Source organism: Molothrus ater, chromosome 9 (genome assembly GCF_012460135.2).
Source record: "Molothrus ater isolate BHLD 08-10-18 breed brown headed cowbird chromosome 9, BPBGC_Mater_1.1, whole genome shotgun sequence".
In the NCBI taxonomy this organism is placed as follows: domain Eukaryota; kingdom Metazoa; phylum Chordata; class Aves; order Passeriformes; family Icteridae; genus Molothrus; species Molothrus ater.
In genome coordinates this window covers 20,076,666-20,098,186 of record NC_050486.2, presented here as the reverse complement: position 1 = coordinate 20,098,186, position 21,521 = coordinate 20,076,666, and the positions used below count along the sequence as shown (strand labels likewise).

Genomic DNA, 21,521 nt, shown 5'->3' with positions numbered 1-21,521 from the left:
CCCGAATAAACAACACAGCCTGCCCTTACAAAAGAAAGGTGAAATATTGGCTTGCTTAATATTAACCTGCCAAAAGGTAGGTTACAAGGAGAAAGATGTTGTTAAATATGTTCGTGCAAGTCAGAGAAGGAGGATAAAGTTAATTAAAGATAATAGTCACACAGGTCTAGCTTGGCCTTGGGGAGTTTAGAACGGAAGCTAAAGAAAGAGCAATGAAGCTCTGGGACAGTCTTCCAACCAGAGCAGGGCAGAAGGGATTTATATGTTTTTTAGGCAGACCACGGTAAATTCACAGAAAACATCACATGGCAAGTTTAGAATGGTTTTGGAGTTAGATCACAGACTGATTGTCTGATATAAAACACATTCTAGAGTACTAATAAGCTTGCTTTGGGATTTTTTCATCTCCCCTTCAGTTAAAGTACTATCACTAGTCACAGCTGGAGATAGAAATTTAGGTAGGATTTCCTGGCACTCGTAAGGATAATCAAACCCCTCAAGGTTTCCAGTCAGCAGCTAGTTCTCACACTCCAGGTGCCATGTCTAGTGAGTCAGGTAAGAGAACAGGATCACTGGAAGTTTTTATGGTCTTCTAGAACTGGTTATGGTCCTGACTGATCTGACATTTTCACCTAACAATATCCTTGTTTTGCCCAATTTCTTCTTTTGGAAGACTGCAGTTTGGAGGCATTAAGTTTGTTGTACCAAAGGGCTCAACTTCATGTTAGTATTTTGGAGTGCATCTAGCAAAGAATAGAAAGGGATGAAAAAAAGGAGAACTATAGATGAAATCCCAGAAAAACTCTGCAACCCCAATTCTGTCACTAGTTTCTCTGCAGCTGTGGGGAATAATTTCCAAGATACAGAGCATCACTGGCTGTCCCTCCCCAGAGGGTGAGCCTGGCAAGTGCATAACCGCACAATACTGGGCAGACCTACATCAGGCAATTATTCATGAAAACAGAGTTTGGGGAAAATGGCTCCTTCCTCCACAACACCATCACTGCTGAGATGGCAGACCCAGTGCTTTCCTCTCAGCAGCTGAGAACAGAGCCCTAGCTGTGTCCAGCCCCCAAGGCAGCAGTCACCTTTGGTGATGTTGACCTCCCGGATGCTGTAGCCCTCGCGCAGCCGGACCGAAACAATGCTGACGAGGTCAGCGTGCACCTCCTTCTCTGTGTGCTTCTTCCTCCGCATCGCCAGAGCAGGGTTGCTGCTTGCAGACACCAGGTGCTCATTGAACAGCCTGTGCTGGGACACTGCAAAAGGCAGAGATGGGTTTGTGAGGGAGCAGCTCCCCTGAGCCCCATCCTGTAGGAACAGGCCTCCCCAAGAGCTTCATGAAAGCTGCCAGGAACACTTGCTCGCCTGAGGAACAGTACATCCTTCAGGCACCACCTACACCCACTCCTGATTCTGCAATACTGCAAACAGGTTCATTAGTGTGGCCAAGAGGCCTGGGAAAGGGACAGGATGCAGTGTCAGGCACTGCTTCCTCTCGGACAGCATTTGTGATAAGGCACGCGCTGGAATTCCACATTCAGCCTAGACAGGCAGAAACTGCACATCTGTTTCAACAGTCACACAGCAAGCTTTGGGGCTTTACTGATTTCCCTGGAAAACCCTGAGCTCCCAGGTGCTTTTTAAAAGGTATCAGGATGTGGAGCTTAAACCACTAACAGCTGATCTTTTTAAGATTCAACATTTTCAAGTCCCAAGCCAACTCTCTTCAAACTTGCCAGTTTATGTGGCTTCTGCTGCCAAGTTACAGAAAGAGCAGATGGCACCAGCATATCACTGGGACATGAAAAGGTGTTTCCATGTCTTACTGGTAACTAAACTAATCTCTCTTGGCACACTCTCAGTCACTAACAGTCACAAAATAAGAACAACCAGGAGAGGCATTTGGGACAGTTCTCAGGAGTCTAGTTTTTCAATCCAAACCGCCATCTGCAAGTCCTGTTAGGACAAGCTCTCCAGAACAGCCCCACCTGAGAACTAGCCAGTGTGCACAGAAGGGTGAGCAAGAGCTTCCAACCTCCTCCCCATTCCAACACTGTGGGCCTAACTGCAGATTACTGAGCTAGGGGAATGGTGGAAAATGGGACATTTGTTTCCCCCTGGTCCACCCAGCTCCTGGAACCCAGAGGGGAGGCTGTGTGACCCACTGTGCCCACAGCCCACAGAAGGCATGACAAGGGAGAGTATCAGCATAACCAAGCCTGGGGAGTGACCCCAAAGAGAGGTGCTCTAAGACATCCATCTACTGGAACAAGAACATGCACATTCCTCACCACAGTAATATTCTGGGTTCAGGGACTCCCCAGTACGCAGAAAGGAGTACAGCAGAAATGCCTTGTGATACACATTCAGATCCAGACTCAGGGGATCCAGCTCAGGGCACGTGGAGAGGTAAGCACCAAAAGTGGCCATGGCAATGAATTTCATCAGTTCCACATTGGGAACGTGGCCAAAGCTGCAATCATAGGAGTAGACACCGCCCACCTATAGGATGGATAAAGGAGACACCTGAGAGAGAACAGCAGTGCTGAGAACAAAGCAGACAGCTGGATAAGGACCCCCACTTCTCCTCTGGAGGTGAATGCCACCAGCAGCAATCCACCTCTGTCCCTGGGGTACCCACACTGCCAGGTAGCAGCAGACATACCTGCACAAAGGAGCAGGCCACAGTGCCACTGCGCAGCTGGTTCAGTAAAGTCTCACACACAGCCACGTCGGGGACACTGGTCACACCATCCGTAATTATTATAATACCTGTAAACAAGGCAGCACCTTAGTGCCATCTTCCATCTCAAACAGCTATCATTCTCCCAGGAAATCTACCAGGCAACGTTTAGGCTAGAAGGAAAATCCTGAGGCTGGGCAAACATCCTGATTAGGTACAGCACAGCACACAGAAAGGGCACAGCTCTTCACATCCCAGGGTGCCCTGAGCAACAGTCACAGCTGTACTGCCTCACAGACTCCCCAACACTGACACATGGCACTTGGCACAGTGTGATCCTCCCCATTCCCACCACCACAAAAATTTTCCCCCAGAATGCAGAGTAAATGCCTCAGTTGAAATTTCATCCCTAACAGAAAGGTCCATGCACACACCAGCCCTTATAAAATCAACCTCATCCTATGGCAGGAGGAACACAACCCTTCACAAACAACCAGGCCAACCTTAACCCCGAGGACGCAGCCAACCTGCGCTGGAGTTGGAGGGCAGCAGCTGCAGGGCCAGGATCCCTTGCCGGACCATGCTGACCAGGCCAACGTCAGCAGTGACCACAGACACACTGGGCTTCCTCCCAGATGACTCCTGCACATCACCAGGGCTCTCTTGGCTCAGGGGGGATAAATCCACCTGGAAAAGTTAAAAAAAAAACAAAACACAAGGCCCCATGGGGCAGATTTCAGCTCAACTCCTCGCTCTTCCAAACACCTTCAGTCTGGTACTCTGGAGCACTGCAGCAGACTCCATCTGTAGCTTTAACTTCCAGGTGCTTGTAAAATCCTGGTCACTTGGGCCCCTTAGAGCAGCTGGGCAAGGCTGCTTGAAGGTGGAGGGATAGCATGCTCAGAGCTTTATATAAAGCTGATTTCTAATAGAAGGGGAAATTTGGGTCACTTTGGGGTCACTAAAATTCCTCTGTGGAGCAAAGCAGTTCCAGTTAAAGAGATGTGAATACTTCTTTCTCCCCCTGTCATTTAGAAGCTGCAGCTATTCAGCATCTACTTAATCTATATATTCAGCTCAGAAACACTGGAGAGGCAGAGGCAGCTGCATCTCAGTTGTGAAGCTCTGCAGCAGAGGGGGCAAGGAGCCTCCTAAAGACAAAGTCTAGTGTCTATGCATTTAACTCAAATGGCTCTCATTATGCAGTGTTGATATAAACAAATGCAGGTAAGCTTCTGCACCTTCTATGAAAAATATCCCCTAGGCAAAGCCTGAAATTTGTATAATTACACCAGTGAGAAACCTACTGTATTCATAGTCCCTTAATCCCCACAAGGCTCTGGCAGTTCAACCCTGTAATAAAACATGGCTTTGTTTTTACTGCTAATGCACAGAATGGCTGAGACGGCCACCCCTCTACAAAGCTACAGATGATTGGAGCTGGGAAAATAAAACTAGAACTAACTAAACTTTTGCTATGCACAAATGGGAGCAGCTTGTGCCTGTGAGCAAAAAATATTGACTGTCCATCACTTTAATTTGCCAGATTCCTGAAATTCAGATACTTGTTAACAATGATACAGCAAGTGCAACTTCAAAAGTGAAAAAAGTTTCAGTCCCTGCCCTTCCCCTGGGGCCTCCCACCTCCACCCCACAGCCCGTGGCAGGACTCACCAGTCCCTCTGGCCTGCAAGAGCGTCTCTCTCCTCCATTTGCATGGAAGAAGTTACAGGGTAGTTTACCATGAGAGAAATATTGCATCAAGCAGGAATGCATACAAAGCACTGCAAAAACACCATCTGGACTCACCAGCTGAGTTATTTACTTCTGGCAATCTACTTTCTGTTTCAGGGCCAGCAGTTTTAGCATTGAAACATACAAACTGCAGCTAGAATATGAGATTTCAAGTACTTCAGATATGCAACTGCAATACATCACCAACAGCCTCTTGGTCATATGATTTTGGGCCTTTTTTCTTTTACTTTTTGCCTGAACTCTAATAACTTATGCTGACTAAGGACCAAATAACCTCAGCCATGAAAGCAATGACTTTGACTACAAGAAGATCAAAAGCAGCATGGCCAGCAGGTCAAGGGCGGTGATCTTTAAATGTCCCTTCCAACCCACACCATACCAGGACTCTGTCATTAATTTGCTGATACATATATCCATGGCTACTAAGCAGCACCTGTCACAGATTTCAAGGAGAACTTAAAAAAACCTGGCTGTTTATTCAGCTCATGGCCAGTTTTCATGGTAACAAAGAAGTATTTTCATTCAAGAAATGTAACAAGGGCATATTCACAGCTATTTATAGATTAATTACATGGACATAATCACCTCTGCCTCCACCTTCTTCAGAGAGAAAGCACATCCTACTATTTCTCCCATGACCTACAGTCAGGCTGTCTTACAGCACAATAACTTTGGGGAAGGTAACCATCCTCACCAGTCCTTCTAAACACTTAATGGTTCTGCTTCCTCATTGTTCATGTCTCATTGCTGGATCCCACAACATTATCTCACCAACTGCTTAGCTGTTCCTTCTGCACACCTATGCTGTTTTTCCTCTTGCCACCCCACCTCAGAGGGGTTTCAGAGTGCACATCTCCAGGAAGCCAAGAGAGCCCAGCTACCCCTGCCCTCCTTACCTGTGGTTTGGGTTCATACTGCTGCTGAAGCATCTCTGCCACTTTGTTTTCAAAGGCACAGAGCTGTGTGTAAACTTGGTGCAGAAAGGCCTCACGCTTCGTCTCATCCAGCTGACAGCCCTGGAACAGTACCTGCCCAAGGACACACGTGTCAGGCATCAAGTTAAGGTTTTATAGCACCAGCCCCCAAGATGGTACACAGGAACACAGTTCTACACAGTGAAGGTCAAACACGTCCCTGACAAAGCACAGGTACAGCACAGGCCACTCCTCTCTGTTCCTGCTCAAAAGCAGCTGCCTGTGAGCAGAGGTACCTCATGGCAATTGCTCTGCATGCCACAGCAGATGCTTATGTGACACTTTGGGGAATCTCCTTCTTGGGCAAGAAACTTCTGCTTCATTTGACTTTCTCCAGGATGATCAGTTATTAGGAGAAAGTGATGTGGGATCACTGTTAAAAACCATTAACTGTAGTCTGATGCTTCTAAGGAAGGCCTGTTTGTTCTAATCTACCTTACCTATAGACTGATCAAATTATCTTCCAAGGGGAATAGCAAATTAAAATAAAGAAACAATAAGAGTGGACATTACAAGAAGCTGAGTGATGTGACAGAGTAAGCCTGCCACCACAGAAACTCCCCAGGGTGACAGGCATGACACCTGTGTCTACAGATGTCACCCTGGTACAGGCAATCCCTGTCCACACCCAGACACAAAGAGACAACATGCAGACAAAGACCTCAGCAGATTGGTGGGGTGCTGCATGTTACCCACATCCCTCAGCCTCATATGGGCAAGACCTCACAGTGACACAGGAGAAATAAATGATCACCACAGAGAGTCTTTCCTGGATGAGCAACACATACACACATACACCTTTTCCTCCATAAAAGAAACAGAATTATCCAGTTGTTCCTGAGATCACAGTTCATGGCCTCATATACAAAGTGGGAATTTAGAGAGATCCAAAGAAAAAAAAATGTAGCAACTTCAGAGTGCTCAATATAGTGTAAATAGGGGAGATACTGAGACACAGCATGATGGTCTGCAGGACTGCTGGACAAGATGACACACAAAACATCAATGGCAAATAGACAAATTCCTGCAGCACTTACTCCAGTAGCACCTCAGAACAGACCAAAGTGATGGCCACACTCCTCAGGTACAACAAAACCCTGGCAGAAGGCTTAGGCAGGGAGGGGGAGGCTTAGGCTGGGGAAGGAGAGGGAGGGAACAAACAGACTAACAGGCTCCTCCTGTTACCACACACTTCCCCTGGTATTAGCAAAGGGATGAAATACACCATCATAAACACGTAAGTTATGTGAAAATACTGTAAGGTGGAAGAGATCAAGGATGAACTTCAAAAACAACACTGGCCCCATAAACCAGACTCAAATTTATTAAACAGACCTGCCACGACACAAGTAAAATCTCACTAATAAATCTCAATATTGGGGTTGGCTGCTCCCTTCAGCAAGAAGAAGCATATTCAGACCAGTGCAAAAAAAACCAAGGTTTGTAGGAAGAGGCAATTATCTCTGCTACAGAGCTGGAATAGGGAGACAAGCTTATACAAGCTCTTCTTGAATGCTTCAAGCTAATTAAAACAGGCAAAAATAATTAATCAACAGAAATTAAAAACAAAAACAACCCCCAAACAACAAAACAAGAACAACAACAATAAGCACTGATTCAACATGAAGCAAATATTCCCTGTGGCCCAATTCTAAGATCCTGCCTGAGGGCAGCATTCTCCAGAGAAACCTCTGCTTCTTTCCCAAGAACAAGTTGCTCACACACACTTCTGCATCATGCCAGGCCACATGTTTTAGTGAGACAACCCTGCAGTATAATAGACAGCAGAGCCCAGCTGCCACCTGCCCCATTTCCCTTGTGCTCACAGGACACCTGCACAGCACAGCGAGCTGTTCACACCGTGCCAAGGCAGAGCCTGAACTTTACCTGGTGGGACTGCAAGCCAATGATGGAGGAATACACCTGGATGGTGACAAAGATTTCTGGCTGGTAGATAATGTCTGAACCGGGGATACGAAAGGGTCTCAACAATCCCACCAAGCATCGGGAAAGGGCATGAAACACTTCATCAAAAATTATCTCCCCCGTTGAGTCATCCTACAGAAACAGAGAAAGGGAACAGCTTTTTCATCTCCTAGGACCTTCAGTCTCACTGGTGGTTGTCCCACTGCATAGAGCCAACAGGAAACATCCTTCTGCAATGGCAGCTGGATTAAAGTGACAACTCCTGTAAACGGAAGTCACACGTTAAGCATCCAATGGAGAAGCAGGACTTGACATTAAGCTCCCAGCCAGGGGTAAAGCATGGCTCCCTCCCAGGAAAAGCAAGACTTCTGCAAAAGTTCAGACTGACACTGAGAGCAATAAACCTTTTCTCAGCAAATAGAAATGGGGTTCTGTTTTAATGCCGAACACCCCCGAGAGAGGCAGTTTCTGCTCTTACCACAATCCCCGTGGAAGGGCTCAGATCAAGCTCAATCACAAATCGGTACTGGCGGGCCAGGAAGGTGACCCGTGTAGAGGGCACGAGGAGGTAGGGCCTGGGCTGGACCGGCTCGTCTGGCTGCCACCCGTTAGGCAGGATGCTGAGAACATCAAGCTCATTTTCTGAATTTACCTGCCAGAACAAGCAAACGGAACATGAGAGAACATCAAGCCACACCAAAGGAAGACTCAGAGAAAGCAAAGGGGCTCAAATGCCCTGCAGGGTGCAGGTGCTGCTGGGTGGTGCAGCACCAGCGGCGGCGACACCGTGCAGCCCTGAGCACCAACTCACCAGCTCGGGCTCGGGCACGGCCCGGATGACCTGGTGCAGGCGGCTGAGCACCCAGGCGAGCCGCACGTTGCGGGAGATGCGATAGTCCTTCTTCATCAGGAGGAACACGTGCCCTGCCTCCTCCACCTGCGGCGGGAGCACAGCGGCCCAGGTCACCCCCGGAGCAGCCCCGGACAGCGCCCGCGCCGCCGCTCACCCCGGGCTGCTCCGGCCCCGCGCCGCCGGCCCCACTGCTCCCCATGGCGGCCGTGTCCCCTGCGCCCGCGGCTCGGCTCGGCTCGGCTCGGCTCGGCTCGGCTCGGCTCGGCTCGGCTCGGCTCGGCTCGGCTCGGCTCGGCTCCCCCAGCCCCCTCCCGGCCCGCACCCACCTCCCCGTCGGGCCGCTCGGCCGCCGCCATGTCCGCGCGGCCCCGCCCCGGAAGTGCGGCTCTCCCGGGACCACGGGGCGGGGCCGCCGCCGCCATCGCCGCCGCTATCGCCGCCATGCAGGTGAGGGCCGGGGGAGCGGGGCCGGGCTGGGGCTGCGGCTGCCTGCGTGGGTGGCGAGCGCGTCCCCGAGCAGCCGGTGCGGTGCTCTGCTGTGCACAGCCCCTTGCTGCTGCACCGCTGTGGGGTGAGCGTGTGTGCGGCTGAGTGCCCCCGACCCGCTTGAATGAAACGTTGTTAATGGGAAAAGAACCTAATTATGAAATGCTGTGAATTTGTGGCATCCGCACTGTCCAAAGAAAAGAGCATTAAGGGCAGGTTGACAGGCTGTAAAGATCCACCTCCTTTAGTTTGTTTGAAAGCGCAGCTGGCTGGCCTCATACAGATGTTCTGGCTGTCCCGCTGGAAAAGAAAGTGAAAACAGCTTGTCCCGCTATTCTTCGTTTATAGAGCTTGTTACATTGTCTCTCCTTGTTTCAGCCACTTAGTCATAGTAGTCTTTTACTGCTTTTTCACAGTTTGGTTTTTTTCAAGTTTTGTTTTGTTTTGGGTTTGGTTTTGTTTTTTTTTTTTTTTCTGGAACTATGAATATTCATCATCCTCGTTGCCTTTATCAGTACATATTCCTACTCTATTCCTTTGCAGTTGGGGGTACAAGAGTGATATGTAGTATTCGAGATGTAAAGGAGGGATGTATTTATGTGGTGACATAATGATGCTTAGTTTCTGTTGCTTTCCTAATAACTCCTGTGGTCGCTTTTACTTCTTTGCCTTTCCAGGATTGGGCAGATGTTTTCATGGGTTACCCTCAGATAATCCTGAGATCTTGTAGAGTTACAACGTTATCAGCTGAGATAACGTCGTTGTATACAGAAAGTCATGGGGTTTTTTCCCCCTTTATTTTGCCAGTCAGGATTTTTTTTTTCTACTTTGTTTTGCCGCCTGCATTGTTTTACTTTTACCTACTCTAAATTTCACCTTTACCTCTCAGGTTTTGGATTTAGTTTTTTTTGCCTCCATATCAGTAGGTACTTCTGATATGGAGATCAAAAAAAACCATAAGCCCTACCATTACTACCTTGGGCCAATTCAACATTGCTAACAAACTCCTCAAAGTGTCCTCTTGGAGAGGCACAGCATTCCTTGGAATCGCTGGCCAGTCTTACTGTGTGCTTATTGCACAGTTTGCATCTGCTTCCAGCTCCTGATGGCTTTGGGAAGAGCCTGGGGAAGGAGGCTTGGAGTGCCCTGCTGCCGTGAGAGTGCTCCTTGTGCAATGGGGTTTCATTCATCCTCCTGAGGGCTTCTTGGATCAGCACAGGCAGGGGGCCAGGGGAATGGCCGTGGGTGCACAGCCTGGCACCTCTGCAGTAAAACACTGGCTGCCAGCCCAGCCTGTAACACAGGCAGTAGTTAACCTCCTTGCACAAACACAGGGCACACAAACTGTTGCAGGCACATTTCTTCATTGGACAGGAACTGACTAGTCCCATCGCAAGATGAAGGAGAGTGCTTTTATCTCTAGGTGGAACAGCCAGCAGCAATCTGTTCATGAGTCCACTCCATGGACTGGGGATCAAATTTTAATAAGATTGATTCAGCTGTTTGTTTTAAGGTGGTTAAAGTGAAATGAAGTCCCATCAGTGATTACCGACTTGTCAGAGTACAAATAAAATAGAATAATGTTGTGTTCTCATGAACATGGAAGGTGCCTGATAATCTCTCCATGAAGCTTACACTGGGCCAGTGTACTTAAACGGAGCAACAACAAACCCAATAGCAAGCATGCCAACGGTGTGAGTCACTCTATCTGCTTCTCCAATCGGTATTCCCTTTCTATTATTTGATTGCTGTGTCCCACCCTCCTCATGGATTATTGTACTGTTCTCAATTTACACGAGCAGTTCCTTAGGGCTGGGACTTTAATTATATTTTGCACAACACTGTAGCATGAGTAAGTTAGAGTAGATAAGAGTTTAGAGGGATTTTGCAAGAGTCAAGGACATGCCTTGATGTCTTCAGCAACACATCCCCAGTCTTGACACATTGTCTGTCACCATCCTCCCTCACCCGGAAGGGGATGTCAGTGGGGAAGATTTCTTAAACGATATAATCCCAGCAAAAGGCAGGAGGTGAGGGGTGTGTGTGGGTACAGTGCCAGTCTGTCACGGGAGGGCAGTGCCAGGAGGAGCTGCCAGTTTCCTTGGCAGCTGAAAGTGTCACATGGGCAGAAAGTAAAGAATGACACAAACTGGAGTCTTCAGTAGTCCACGGTCCCGATACTCATTTTGCAAAGACTGTTTTGGATGAAGGTATCACAGCACCCACAACTGCTTCAGAAAAGGCTAAGGGAATGCTTGCTTTGATCTGGGTTAGCTTAAGTGACTTACAAAGGTGAGCTAGTTTTGATGACTTTGCCTGATCTGGTGAAAAGTAGGTGCAAGTGATGTCTTCAGACACTCATCCAGATCTTTAGCAGGACAGCTGACCAAGCATTTGTCTCAGGCACAAGTCTCTTGCCTAAGTAGTCTGACCCAAGGGAAAGGGATCAGTGTGAAATAATGGGATTTTTATCTCCAATGCCTCTGCTTTCTCTGAAAAGGAGGCTGCCTGTAGGACAGATTGGATCATGGATGCATGGGTGTGGATTCACAATGTCTTTGTTCTCTTCCCTTGTCTGTCTTGCCTTTTTTTAGAGAGAGGAGAAGCAGCTGGAGCTGACCCTGGAGGCACTCATCAGTCAGGTGGCCGACCTGAAGAACTCCTTGGTCAGTTTTATCTACAAGCTGGAGAACGAGTATGATCGACTCACATGGTAAAGTGTCTCACTGTTGATCACTGCCAGAGCTCTTCAGACTTGGCTCAAAGGATTAATTAAAAAACATTAGCTTCTTGTCCATAGGTTTCAATTTTCTTTTCACCTTTGTGCTGGAGGAACCATTACACGTCTTCCGCAAGAAAACCAGTTGAAAACCATTGGCTTCATGCTGTAGAGTAATTAGAGTCACACTAACACCTTTTAATCCAGACATTTTATGGGAACTAGACTTGCATCTGCAGTGAGTAGAAGTTCTCAGATGAAAGACCTTTGAGACCCACATACATTATAAAATGAGGAATGGTTCTTTCTGCATTTCTTGACCTCTTCTGGCTTTTTGTGGCTCTGATATAAACTGAGCTTTTGTGTTTTGCTGATTCTGCTTTACTGCAGTTTGAGAGCCTTGCAAGATGGCATTCTCTTCCTGGAGAATATGGAGCATAGCTTAATAAACTATATGGTAATCTTAGTGTCTGCCACTGCAGCAAAGTTTCACAGCAAGTTAACATTTATAGTTAATGTTGCAGAAGGCAGAAGAGTTGATGAATCCAGCACAGACTAAGCTGGAGAGAACCTCCTTGAAAAGATTATCAGTTGTATAGCTTCTTTGTTTCTTAGTCTGGATAGCCAAGCTATAAATGTTGTCTGTCCTGACTGTAGTGCTTTGGAATGAAATTGTTTCTTAGACCTTGCTCCAGAGTTTCACTGGGAGAGGTGGTGAAAGGAAAGAAGTGCTTCTGTGTGTGTTACTGAAATCCCACAAAACTGCCACTTTCAGTGGTACTGCTTGTAATGTCCCTGAGGTATTTGCTGCATTTGAGCCTTTTCCAGTTAGGACTGGGGTTTGTCCACACCTCCATATTCAGCCTAGGTTTTACTGCTTACTGTCCGGAGCAGACTGATTTGAGGACTGACAGTGTTGTTTCCTCGCTCCTCAGCCATTTGAGTGAAGAAGAGAGAAAAGCCCTATGTGACATCCCCTTTCCATGTTCTATCTTCTTTATTTGCTTTTCCAGGCCTTCAGTTCTGGACAGCTTTGCATTGCTCTCAGGACAGCTGAACACCTTGAATAAAGTGCTAAAGCATGAGAAGACACCGCTGCTGCGGAACCAGGTGATCATCCCACTAGTGCTGTCTCCAGACCGTGATGAGGAGATCATGGTAAGACACGTCCCTTGAGTATCAGAAAGGGCAAGAAGTACTTCTGTCTGAGAGCTGCTTTGCTGCGGGGTTTTCACCTACAAACACTTGCACTGGATACACTTTACAGGAGGTGTTGCTGTTAATAAATATGTTGCTGTTACTAAACAGGCACAGTGCAAATTCCTAGACAAGTTGTTGAAACTTCCTAAGGCTCCCCAGATCAAGGCTTTCCCTGTAGCCTTGTTCAGCACCATGGCCTGTGCCCTGGTCTGGAGCTGCCTGGTGCTGGGCTGAAGGGAGAGGCTCTGAGTGAGGTTTGTGGCCCATTGCAGAGGCAGACAGAGGGGCGTGTGCCGGTGTTCAGCCATGAAGTGGTGCCCGACCACCTTCGAACTAAGCCCGACCCTGAGGTGGAGGAGCAGGAGAAGCAGCTGATCACAGATGCGGCTCGAATCAGCCCTGATGCAGCACAGGTAGGTAAAGAAGGGTTTGATACTTCTGCCTCTTACCCCTAGGGCACGAGATGCCTTTTAACTGCTTCTTCCACCCTTCCATTTGACAGTTTTCTTTTTCTTCTGTGTCCTTTCCTGTCTGAGGTTTCTCCAGCTGACCGTAGCTGAGGTTTGATTTCCTCCACAGTTTCACAAGGGTATCCAGCTCTCTGGTTGTTCACAGGAGGTGCCCTCCAGCCAGTCAGAGGCGAAGGCTGTCCCATCTCCACAGTGCCCTCCTGCATTAGCACTGGGCACTCTAAGCTCAGCTACCAAAACACTTATATTTCGTTACATGGATCTGGGGAAAGGAAAGCTTGTTCATTTATTTGCTGATTTCTACTGAGTTGGAGGTATCCTGGCAGTTTCTGACAGTTTTTATTTTGCAGAAACAGATCCAAAGTCTGAACAAAATGTGCTCAAATTTGCTGGAGAAAATCAATAAGGAGGAGCGTGAATCTGAAAGTGGAGGTATGTCACTGAGGTGGAAGTGGGGTGTGGGGTTTAAGCAGCAGATTTGAGAGAGTAGAGGCAAAATAGGTATATTGGAGAGCCTGAAGTATGGGAAACACAGTTGAGCAGTACAAATAAAAACACTCCAGAAGATGCAAGATTGGCTGTCCTGGAGCCCCCTAATTTGAGAAGGGAGCCTGTGGGTGCAATGTGAAGGTCACCCCAGCCCTTTGACACATCCACCTTTGAGGAGGTGATAAGTGATCTACCAAGAAAATTTCCCAATCAACTTTAATTAATAAAAATAGCTGTGAAAATGCAGCAGCAGTGAATGAGAAACCCTTTAGCTATGTTCTGAAGGAGTCCCCATGTTGGCAGGCTCTTGTGTGATCCTGTCTAGATAATGAGTGCTTCAGGCTCATGGCCAACCTTTTCTGGTTGTGGTGTTCACTATTCCTGGGAGTGCCACACACTACTCATAAAGGCAGTGGCATTGTTTTTACTCTCATGTTTGACCCAGGACCTGAGCACAGGTTCTGTCTACTATCTGGGAATAGCAGTATAACTGAGCACATGTGTGACAAAAAAACTTGCAGACACCCCTTGCTTATGAGCTTCCAAAAGGAGATGTTGCTATTGTTTGTCTGATTCACAGTGTTACCTGCCATAGGATTCAGCATGCAATAGCCTTTAGTGGCAGCTTCTTAAGGGCATGGAGGAGTTAGGTCACTCTGTCCTCCTTCCATGAGCAGATTATGCCCTGCTCTCAGTGAAAAAGCTCTTGGATCACCAGTGTCCATTGATTTTGCAGCTTCTTTGACCTTGCTGAGGCTCTTGTAGGACAGCCTGTAAGAAACTCATCTCTATTGCATGCACTAAAGTAGCAGAAAAGTAAATTCAGGACCAGCTATGCTACTTTTTAGACCTGATTGCCGAGTCTAAAAATAACTTCCAAACTAACTTCATTTTTTTACAGGTTTACGACAGAACAAGCAGACCTTCAACCCTGCAGATACCAATGCCCTGGTAGCAGCTGTGGCCTTTGGGAAAGGGCTGTCAAACAGGAGACCCCCAGGCTCTGGGGCATCTGTCCAGTCAGGCCAGCCAGGAGCTGGTGCCATCATTGCAGGTGCTTCAGGCATGCAGCAGGTCCCAATGACAGGTGCACCAGCTCAGCAGCAGCCAATGCTGGCAGGAGTGCAGATGGCACCAGCAGGGCAGCCAGGTAAAGTTCCATATCTGAGATCAGTTGAAACCCAGGGACCAGGAAAGACAAATGCAGATGTAGAGATTCTTCCCCAGTCACCTTTTAGATGTGACTAAGTATGAGGTTCCTTTTGGGCATTAATGATATGAGTCAGGTTATAATAGAGGAGTAATACCTGTTTAGAATTGGCTCAGAGGGTGAGGTGGATCCCAGCCAACCAGCTTCAACTTCTTAACTCCCACTGCAATACTGTTTTAATAATAGACTTAGTGAATGAACATACGACTCAATATGGAGAGAGATCACAGTGTAGTTTTCAGGGATACTGGGGGTTTTCCTGTGAAATTTAAGTTGTGGGTAGGTAATAAAGTGGAAAAGTTTGATGATAATGAGTTATTTAAGGTAAGAAAAGAAAGTTTTCTGTAAAAAGGTAGAAGGATTTCCTGTACAAAGTGACTTTGTTTAACAGCAGTAGATGACACTTGCGTTGAATATAAAGTGAAATACATAGGCATAGAAATTTGACTACACATCCAGCACCTGGACTCTAACCTAGTTGCTTGTATTTGTGAAATACATCCATGATAGAAGAGTTCTGTAAAGACAATAATTGGGTATTCAGATGGGGCAGAAATGCAAGCCAAATGCTAGGAATTTCTAGAAAAGGAACAGAGAAACAGGATATCTTTAGGCTATTCTGTAAATCCATTGGGTACCCACATCTGCAATATTATGGGCAGTTCTGATATCTCCTGTGCTAGTGGGCATAGCTTTGGGCTAGGGAGAAGAAACTGGAAGCATATAAAATCCCAAATTATATACAGCAGGCAAATGAGGAATGATTTGCCTCATTTGCAGGAGGCCTCATTTGCCTCCCATGATACAGGAGGCTTGCTGAAAATGCACCAATCAAAATGTGGACTTGTAGATTTAGAATGAAAGGGAGATACTTTTCTGAATACTAAATAATTACACTGTGGAGCACATTGCCTAGTGTGTGATAGGCAGATAATGTTTATATGAGATGGAAAAAGAAGTAAATAAATAGACTTCTGGATGAAAAATCAGTCAACATCTAATCCTGAGGATACCAACTCTGATTCTTTGGCCCTGAGGCACAATATGTTAGAAGCAGAATAGGTATTCTGCAGGGATATCACTGCAGGCTTGCCCTATTCTGGTATTCCTACTTAAAAATCCTCTGCTGTCAGGAATGAGGTTGGCCTGGGGGACCTGCAGGCTAACCCTGTATTGTCAGAATGTTTATGTTAATTGCAGTTTAGGATATCCTACATCCTAATTGATGTTTTCTTGCCTGTATATAATGATTGTTGTTCAGATGTGTACTTGAGCAACAGTATTGATCCTAAGTTAAATGTGTATTTATGTAAGAGTTAGAAAGTAATTTCCACTGTAATTTGGTAACAAAGAAGACCTCCTGTGATTCCTGGCTGAATACCCAGAGATACTGTATCCAGGCTGGGGAGACAGTCACTTCTGCAGGCCTAGCAGAGTGCGCTGGTAAGGAGAGCACTTGGCCGGCCTGTGTGATGGGGAAAGTACCTCTTGATGAGGGCAGCTACAGTGGGCTTGGGCAAAGGTCAGTCTCACTATTCTGCTTTTGATAGTGTCCATAGCTGAGGCTGAAAAATTACAAGAACAAAGTTTATCTTTACCACAGTTGCTTTTTAGGGATTTTAAGCCAGAGTTTGGTTTGATACCATTTGGTCCAGGAGTCATTAATTTTTGCAGCTCCTGATTGAATTAGGAGTTTTGATTAGTTTTGATTTCTACAACACCTATGGCAGTATGTCCCACAGCTTTATCACATTTTGCTTAAAATCTTTTTGATGTTTGAATATTTTGCTTGATAATTTTATTGCATTTTTCTTTTTTTGCCCATGTTGTGAGAAATGGTGAATAATCATTCCTCAGTTACCTCCTGCATACTAGTTTTCACGTTTTGGAAATCTGTCATGTCTCCTTCCTTTACCTATTTTTAGGTGTTTTTCCCTTAGCTAAGTCTTATTCTCCTTAATATGACTTTATGTGAAAATTATAACTTGGATCATCCTTTTCACTCTTATATGCACTTTTTCTGGTTGTCCTCAAGACTGGGAACACCACTACCACTCACAGTGTCTCAGATGTGGGTTAACCATACAGTTTGGTTCACTGTTGCTTTTAGGGTGATATCTAACAGTATTTGTCTCCTGATTGTTAGTATCTATCAGTTACTGTTAGATATCTATCAGTCCATTCATTGCTGGCAGTGACCCACTATGGATATGTTTGAGAAAGTTTAATAATCTTTATTGGTTTAGGCTTTTGCTTATCAAATTTTTTCTCATCCTGCTGCACTATAATTTTAACTTTCAGAAGTTATTATTTTTTTTTCTGGTTCAATTTGAAGACACTGAAGGAGTGTTTTTTGAATACCCCTCTGTGCTGCTCTTTAATCATTGTTTATTTTTCAGATCATCTCAGTTTTGTCTAACACTCTTCACTTACTGTAAGCTGCTAGTAAGATGTCTTTGAACACACTCCCATGTAAGATTGGTATCAGCAGAGAGTAATAATGCCCAAGAGGTGGATGTGGCTACAAGAAATTACGAAATCTGAGAGAGGCTTAGTAATTTATATATACACCCTGACTATAAATAATGCTACAGGGAAGGGGCTACTGAGACCTTCTGAAATGGAACTGGACACAGTCTGGGTTCTTCTGTGTGTGCTGCTGCCAGCAACTTCCATGAGACTAAGTCTAACACATCTGGCAGGAGCCTCCTGACAAAGAGAAAGATTGCTGAGGATGAAAAAAGAATAGAATTGAATGGGATAGCAGGGGGACACAGGAATCGTCAAGGAGATTTGTCAGTAGAGAAAGATGCCAATTTGTGCAAGAGATTGATTGGGTGGGTCAGAAGCTGGAAGGTTCTGTAGCAAATGAGCCTGGAGTGGAACTGAAAAAGCCTTGACAGAGTTGTTGTGAGTCCTGTGTTCTCCTGAGCAAATGTCCTCTCATATTACTGATTTTGTACTGCTTTTTCTTTTTTCTCTCCGCAGGAAAAATGCCGAGTGGCATAAAAACAAATATAAAATCTGCCTCAATGCATCCGTATCAGAGATGAGCTGAGATGAACCAGACCCAGGGAACAGACACATTTGTTACTGCTGCAGGCACCCCACCTGGATTCCTTCTAGGACTTCCAAGTCCCTTCACATATCCACACACCATATTTGGGAAGACAGGGTTTATAAGGCCCGTTCCCTGGATTTTATTTAGTGCTGGGTGGCTTGTGTGGAGCTGCTGCTGGCCGTGTCTCCTGGACACAAGTACTTCTCTGTTCAGCCGGAGCAGAGGACTTTGCTTCTGGTATGGATGCCATCTTCTCCAGGTCTGTTCTGGAGGATCGCTACCCTTTCCTGACAGAGGCCCTGAAGAGCTGCACAGAGCTCATTGTTTCTGCTTGTTCACTTGGTATGTGCTTTCTTTACTCGGTCTTGTTTAATAAAGACCTTGTTATCCTCACTGTGAGACACTGTGTCCATCTCTTGGCTCATAAGGACTCTTATTTCCCTTTGGGTAAGGCTACAGAGCAGCTCCAGTCTAAACCACACTGAAAATGTTGGAGGCCAAGTGCTGGAGCTGCAGGTCTGTGTGTAAAGGGGTGTAGCAGAGTAAGTCAGCAGGGTACAAACATAAGCAGCAAACATCTTGTGCATCAAAAACCAATTATGGCTCTACCCCAGGAAGCAAAATACTGGTAAGGACTATTTCAAGACCCACAGCAAGAAGAGACAGCACTTGAGGAACAGAAGCACAGAGCTTTTGTATTCTGATGCTGCAGCAAATCCCAGCTGGATCTGATTTCACTTCCATGCTTCTCAGCTTCTGTTTTCTATAAAGTTTATTAGCTGCTTCAGGATTCATCTATCTCTTCAGAAAGGTATTTCACTTCAGAAAGGTATTCCAACGTGAGCAGGACTGTGACACTTCTGGATAGGCCAGGTTGTGAAGTCTGGCCCATTTCTCTTTGGAACTGGGCACTGTGAAGCCATCCCTGTTCTACTTTATGCCCTTGAGCTGTAACATATAATCTGCCTAATGAGAGATTCCCGTGAGACAAAAGGGTGGGGCACATGCCCGTGGAGCCTGTCAGTACATATAGCACTATCCTAAAGGACAAATGTCCTGCCTATGGTTGCTCTTGCATGGACTTCCTTCTGACTTGTGTTGAAAGCCAGCAGTGTGTTTTACTCAATAGCATCTGTCAGCAATCTTTGGGTGAGGAAATCTCCACTCAGCAGATACAGCCTGCAGCTGCTCCTGCACTGCTTGCCTCTGAGCTAATCAGATCCAGTTTATTTGTGGAGGCTGTGAGCTGTTCTCCCAAAACAAAACCGTCCACAAAGCTGTGACTAGGGCAGTTATTGACCCATTTTGACATGCTGGCCCTTGAAAAGCACTGAGCTGGGAAGTAGAAAGTTGAGCTGGAAGCATAAACAGCTTATACAATAGCAAAGCCGCTCCACTACAAATGAGTCCGTCTGCAGTGGCAGCATCCCAGCCAGACTGCTGGAATTGCTTTTTGCTCCTAATGAATGTGGAGGTCCTGGCTCTCTGGGATGCCACTGACTGCAGCAGGGAACTGGTGTGGAGGCAGGTTACTGGTTCCAGTGTCAGTGGTTTGTGCAAAACTAAGCCTGGCAGCCAGGGAATTGGAGCCTGCAGGGCTATTCCTGTGGCGTAATGAGAACCACAGGGGATGGCTGTTCCCTGCTCTGTCTCATGTCCTTGCTTCCATTGGAAAGGAAGGCAGAATACTGTATGTATCAGATCCTTGGCACTCATCATTCTTGAAGCCTCAGCTCTAGGATTCTGCTTTGCTTTGTCCCCTCAGACTGGCTTCCTTATAAAGCTAAAATGCCTCAGTGCCAGAGCTCAGGGCCAGCAGCTGCCTGGAGCGATTCGGGCAGCCCGGGACACAGGCTGGGCATGGCTGCCTGCTGCCCACGCTAGCCCGAGTGACACGCCTCCCAAAACCGCCTCCAGTGGGGCAGGCCAGACCTTTCACACAATTGGACTGCAGGAAGGGAAACACAGGCAGGTTTTTTTCCGTAGATTATAAAGCAGGGAGGCTGGCCAGGCTCCCAGGCTCCCAGCGTAACTTCCTGCATGACACAGGCTGCCTCAAATTAGTTCTTGTGTAAATTAGAGCACTGTTGTTAGGAAAACAGTTGATTTTAAACTGGTGTGTCCCTGCTACAGTGGCTGGTAGGTTCTTCTAGAAACTATTTTTTCTTGTTTCACCTTAGACTGAAGCTGCATTTCTTTAATTCCCTTCAAGTCAGTGGATCTCAGGAAGGAACTGAGCCTCTGAGTTGTTAGTACCAGAGGAGTCAGATATTATGATCGAGCTTTCCTGATCCTTTTTTAAGACAGACTGAACTGATGAAAGTCCCTTTTGCTTTAAGGCATATTTTCCATTTCTTGACTCGCATCCAAATCTTATGCATCTGTATCCCTTGGGACGCTGGACCAGGACATGCTATTCTAATTGTGGGAATGGGAATTTCAGATGTAGAGCAACTTTAACCTTTTATCCAGTCGCTGCTAGTGTTTGAATGTTTAAACAGGGAATAGGAACAAGCCTTTTACCCATAAAGTCACTGTGGAATTCATGGTCCACTGCTTGTCACTGTGGTCTGCATGTCCAACAGGGATTCACTTTCCCAGTGCACTGTGTCAGAATAAAAGTGTGACCTGCTGGGTCAGGGCAAAGGCTCAGGCTGTGTCCTACTGTTGCAGCAGCCAAGTGGGTGATTGGGAAGCACACTTCCTGTGAGCATGGGATGTGCTGCCATTCTGAACTCTTGTGGTTTTTTCCCCTGCCTTATCCAATCCCTTTTGAACTCATCTCTTCCAAGCAGGATAATTTTGGCAGGGAGGAAGCTCAGCCATGGCATGGCAGGTGCTGCTGGGCTGTCCAGGGCTCCAGTTCAGGTGCAGGAGAGTGATGGAAGATGGGCACAGGTTTGTTCTGGCCCCCCAAACCTCCCCTCAGTACCCGTAACCAGCTTTACCCTGCTGCGAACACGTGCTCAGTACCTGCTCCCAGAGAGGAGCAGCTCCTCTCCTGCCTCACACTTGGCCAGGCCACCATGAGCTGGTTCCTTGACTGCACACACTGCTGTACCAGCTCTCTGATACTGAAGATGTACAGTGCCAAAAAATTTATCATGTTAGTCTGACAGACTTATTGTCTGTAATCCTTGTTGATTGGTATTTACATTTCTCTGCTTTAAGTCTTTATCAATATGATCACATATTTTTTGGTCATTATTTTCCATAGGATGTCTCTTGAATAGACACACCTGTTTACTAGGCCATCCTGTTTACTTTTTTAATATGCTGGCATAACATCAACTTGCTTGTTCTCTGAGCTTCTCCAGGTTTCCTTGTGTTACTAGATCTCAGCATTAATAGTTTGGATGTTTAAAAATGGATGTTATTTTTTTAGATGCAGGATACCCAGACTGAAGAGTTTTCAACATTTGCCTTATGCAACTGTTTTTTAATATCCTCCTGAGTTACTGTTAGAGTGGAAAGTGTTTCACCCTCCTGACAGGAATGCTTCATCTGGCCTTCTCCCAAATGCAGGAGAGAGATATTTATTGCCTTTCCTTCCTGCCCAGCTACCCACAGGCCCACTGTTCCCAGTCTGTATCACACATGCAGCCATGCTGGGTCATGCCCACAGCCTGTCCTGCTGCTGCCCTGGGCTGCATCATCCCTGGGAGACATGAAGCTCAGAGTGATGCCACCAC

At 46.5% G+C, this 21,521-nt stretch overlaps 2 protein-coding genes across 2 annotated transcripts in view; one reads left to right on the top strand and one right to left on the bottom strand.

The window, feature by feature from the left end:
* Positions 1-8,558, bottom strand: part of SZT2 (SZT2 subunit of KICSTOR complex) — a 53,047-nt gene extending 44,489 nt beyond the window's left edge. Inside the window, exons 1-9 of the mRNA XM_054515698.1 lie at positions 8,521-8,558; positions 8,153-8,278; positions 7,820-7,993; positions 7,303-7,473; positions 5,338-5,469; positions 3,214-3,373; positions 2,669-2,775; positions 2,295-2,505; positions 1,089-1,259 (exon numbers count right to left, since the gene is read on the bottom strand). Of these exons, the coding sequence (XP_054371673.1) occupies positions 1,089-1,259; positions 2,295-2,505; positions 2,669-2,775; positions 3,214-3,373; positions 5,338-5,469; positions 7,303-7,473; positions 7,820-7,993; positions 8,153-8,278; positions 8,521-8,550 (1,282 nt within the window). The 5' untranslated portion in view covers positions 8,551-8,558. The remainder of the gene's footprint in view (positions 1-1,088; positions 1,260-2,294; positions 2,506-2,668; positions 2,776-3,213; positions 3,374-5,337; positions 5,470-7,302; positions 7,474-7,819; positions 7,994-8,152; positions 8,279-8,520) is intronic.
* Positions 8,559-8,590: 32 nt separating this feature from the next.
* Positions 8,591-18,228, top strand: MED8 (mediator complex subunit 8). The gene is made up of 7 exons (XM_036388228.2): positions 8,591-8,641; positions 11,275-11,393; positions 12,413-12,557; positions 12,872-13,012; positions 13,420-13,501; positions 14,460-14,708; positions 17,757-18,228. Exons 1-7 carry the CDS (start codon positions 8,636-8,638, stop codon positions 17,819-17,821), a joined length of 807 nt encoding a protein of 268 aa, XP_036244121.1. The 5' UTR covers positions 8,591-8,635; the 3' UTR covers positions 17,822-18,228.
* Positions 18,229-21,521: the final 3,293 nt, after the last annotated feature.

Coding starts and splice junctions, on each gene's coding strand:
- MED8 (XM_036388228.2), top strand. Junction 13,013..13,419: donor TCAGCCCTGATGCAGCACAG/GTAGGTAAAGAA, acceptor TTTATTTTGCAG/AAACAGATCCAAAGTCTGAA. Junction 13,502..14,459: donor GCGTGAATCTGAAAGTGGAG/GTATGTCACTGA, acceptor ATTTTTTTACAG/GTTTACGACAGAACAAGCAG.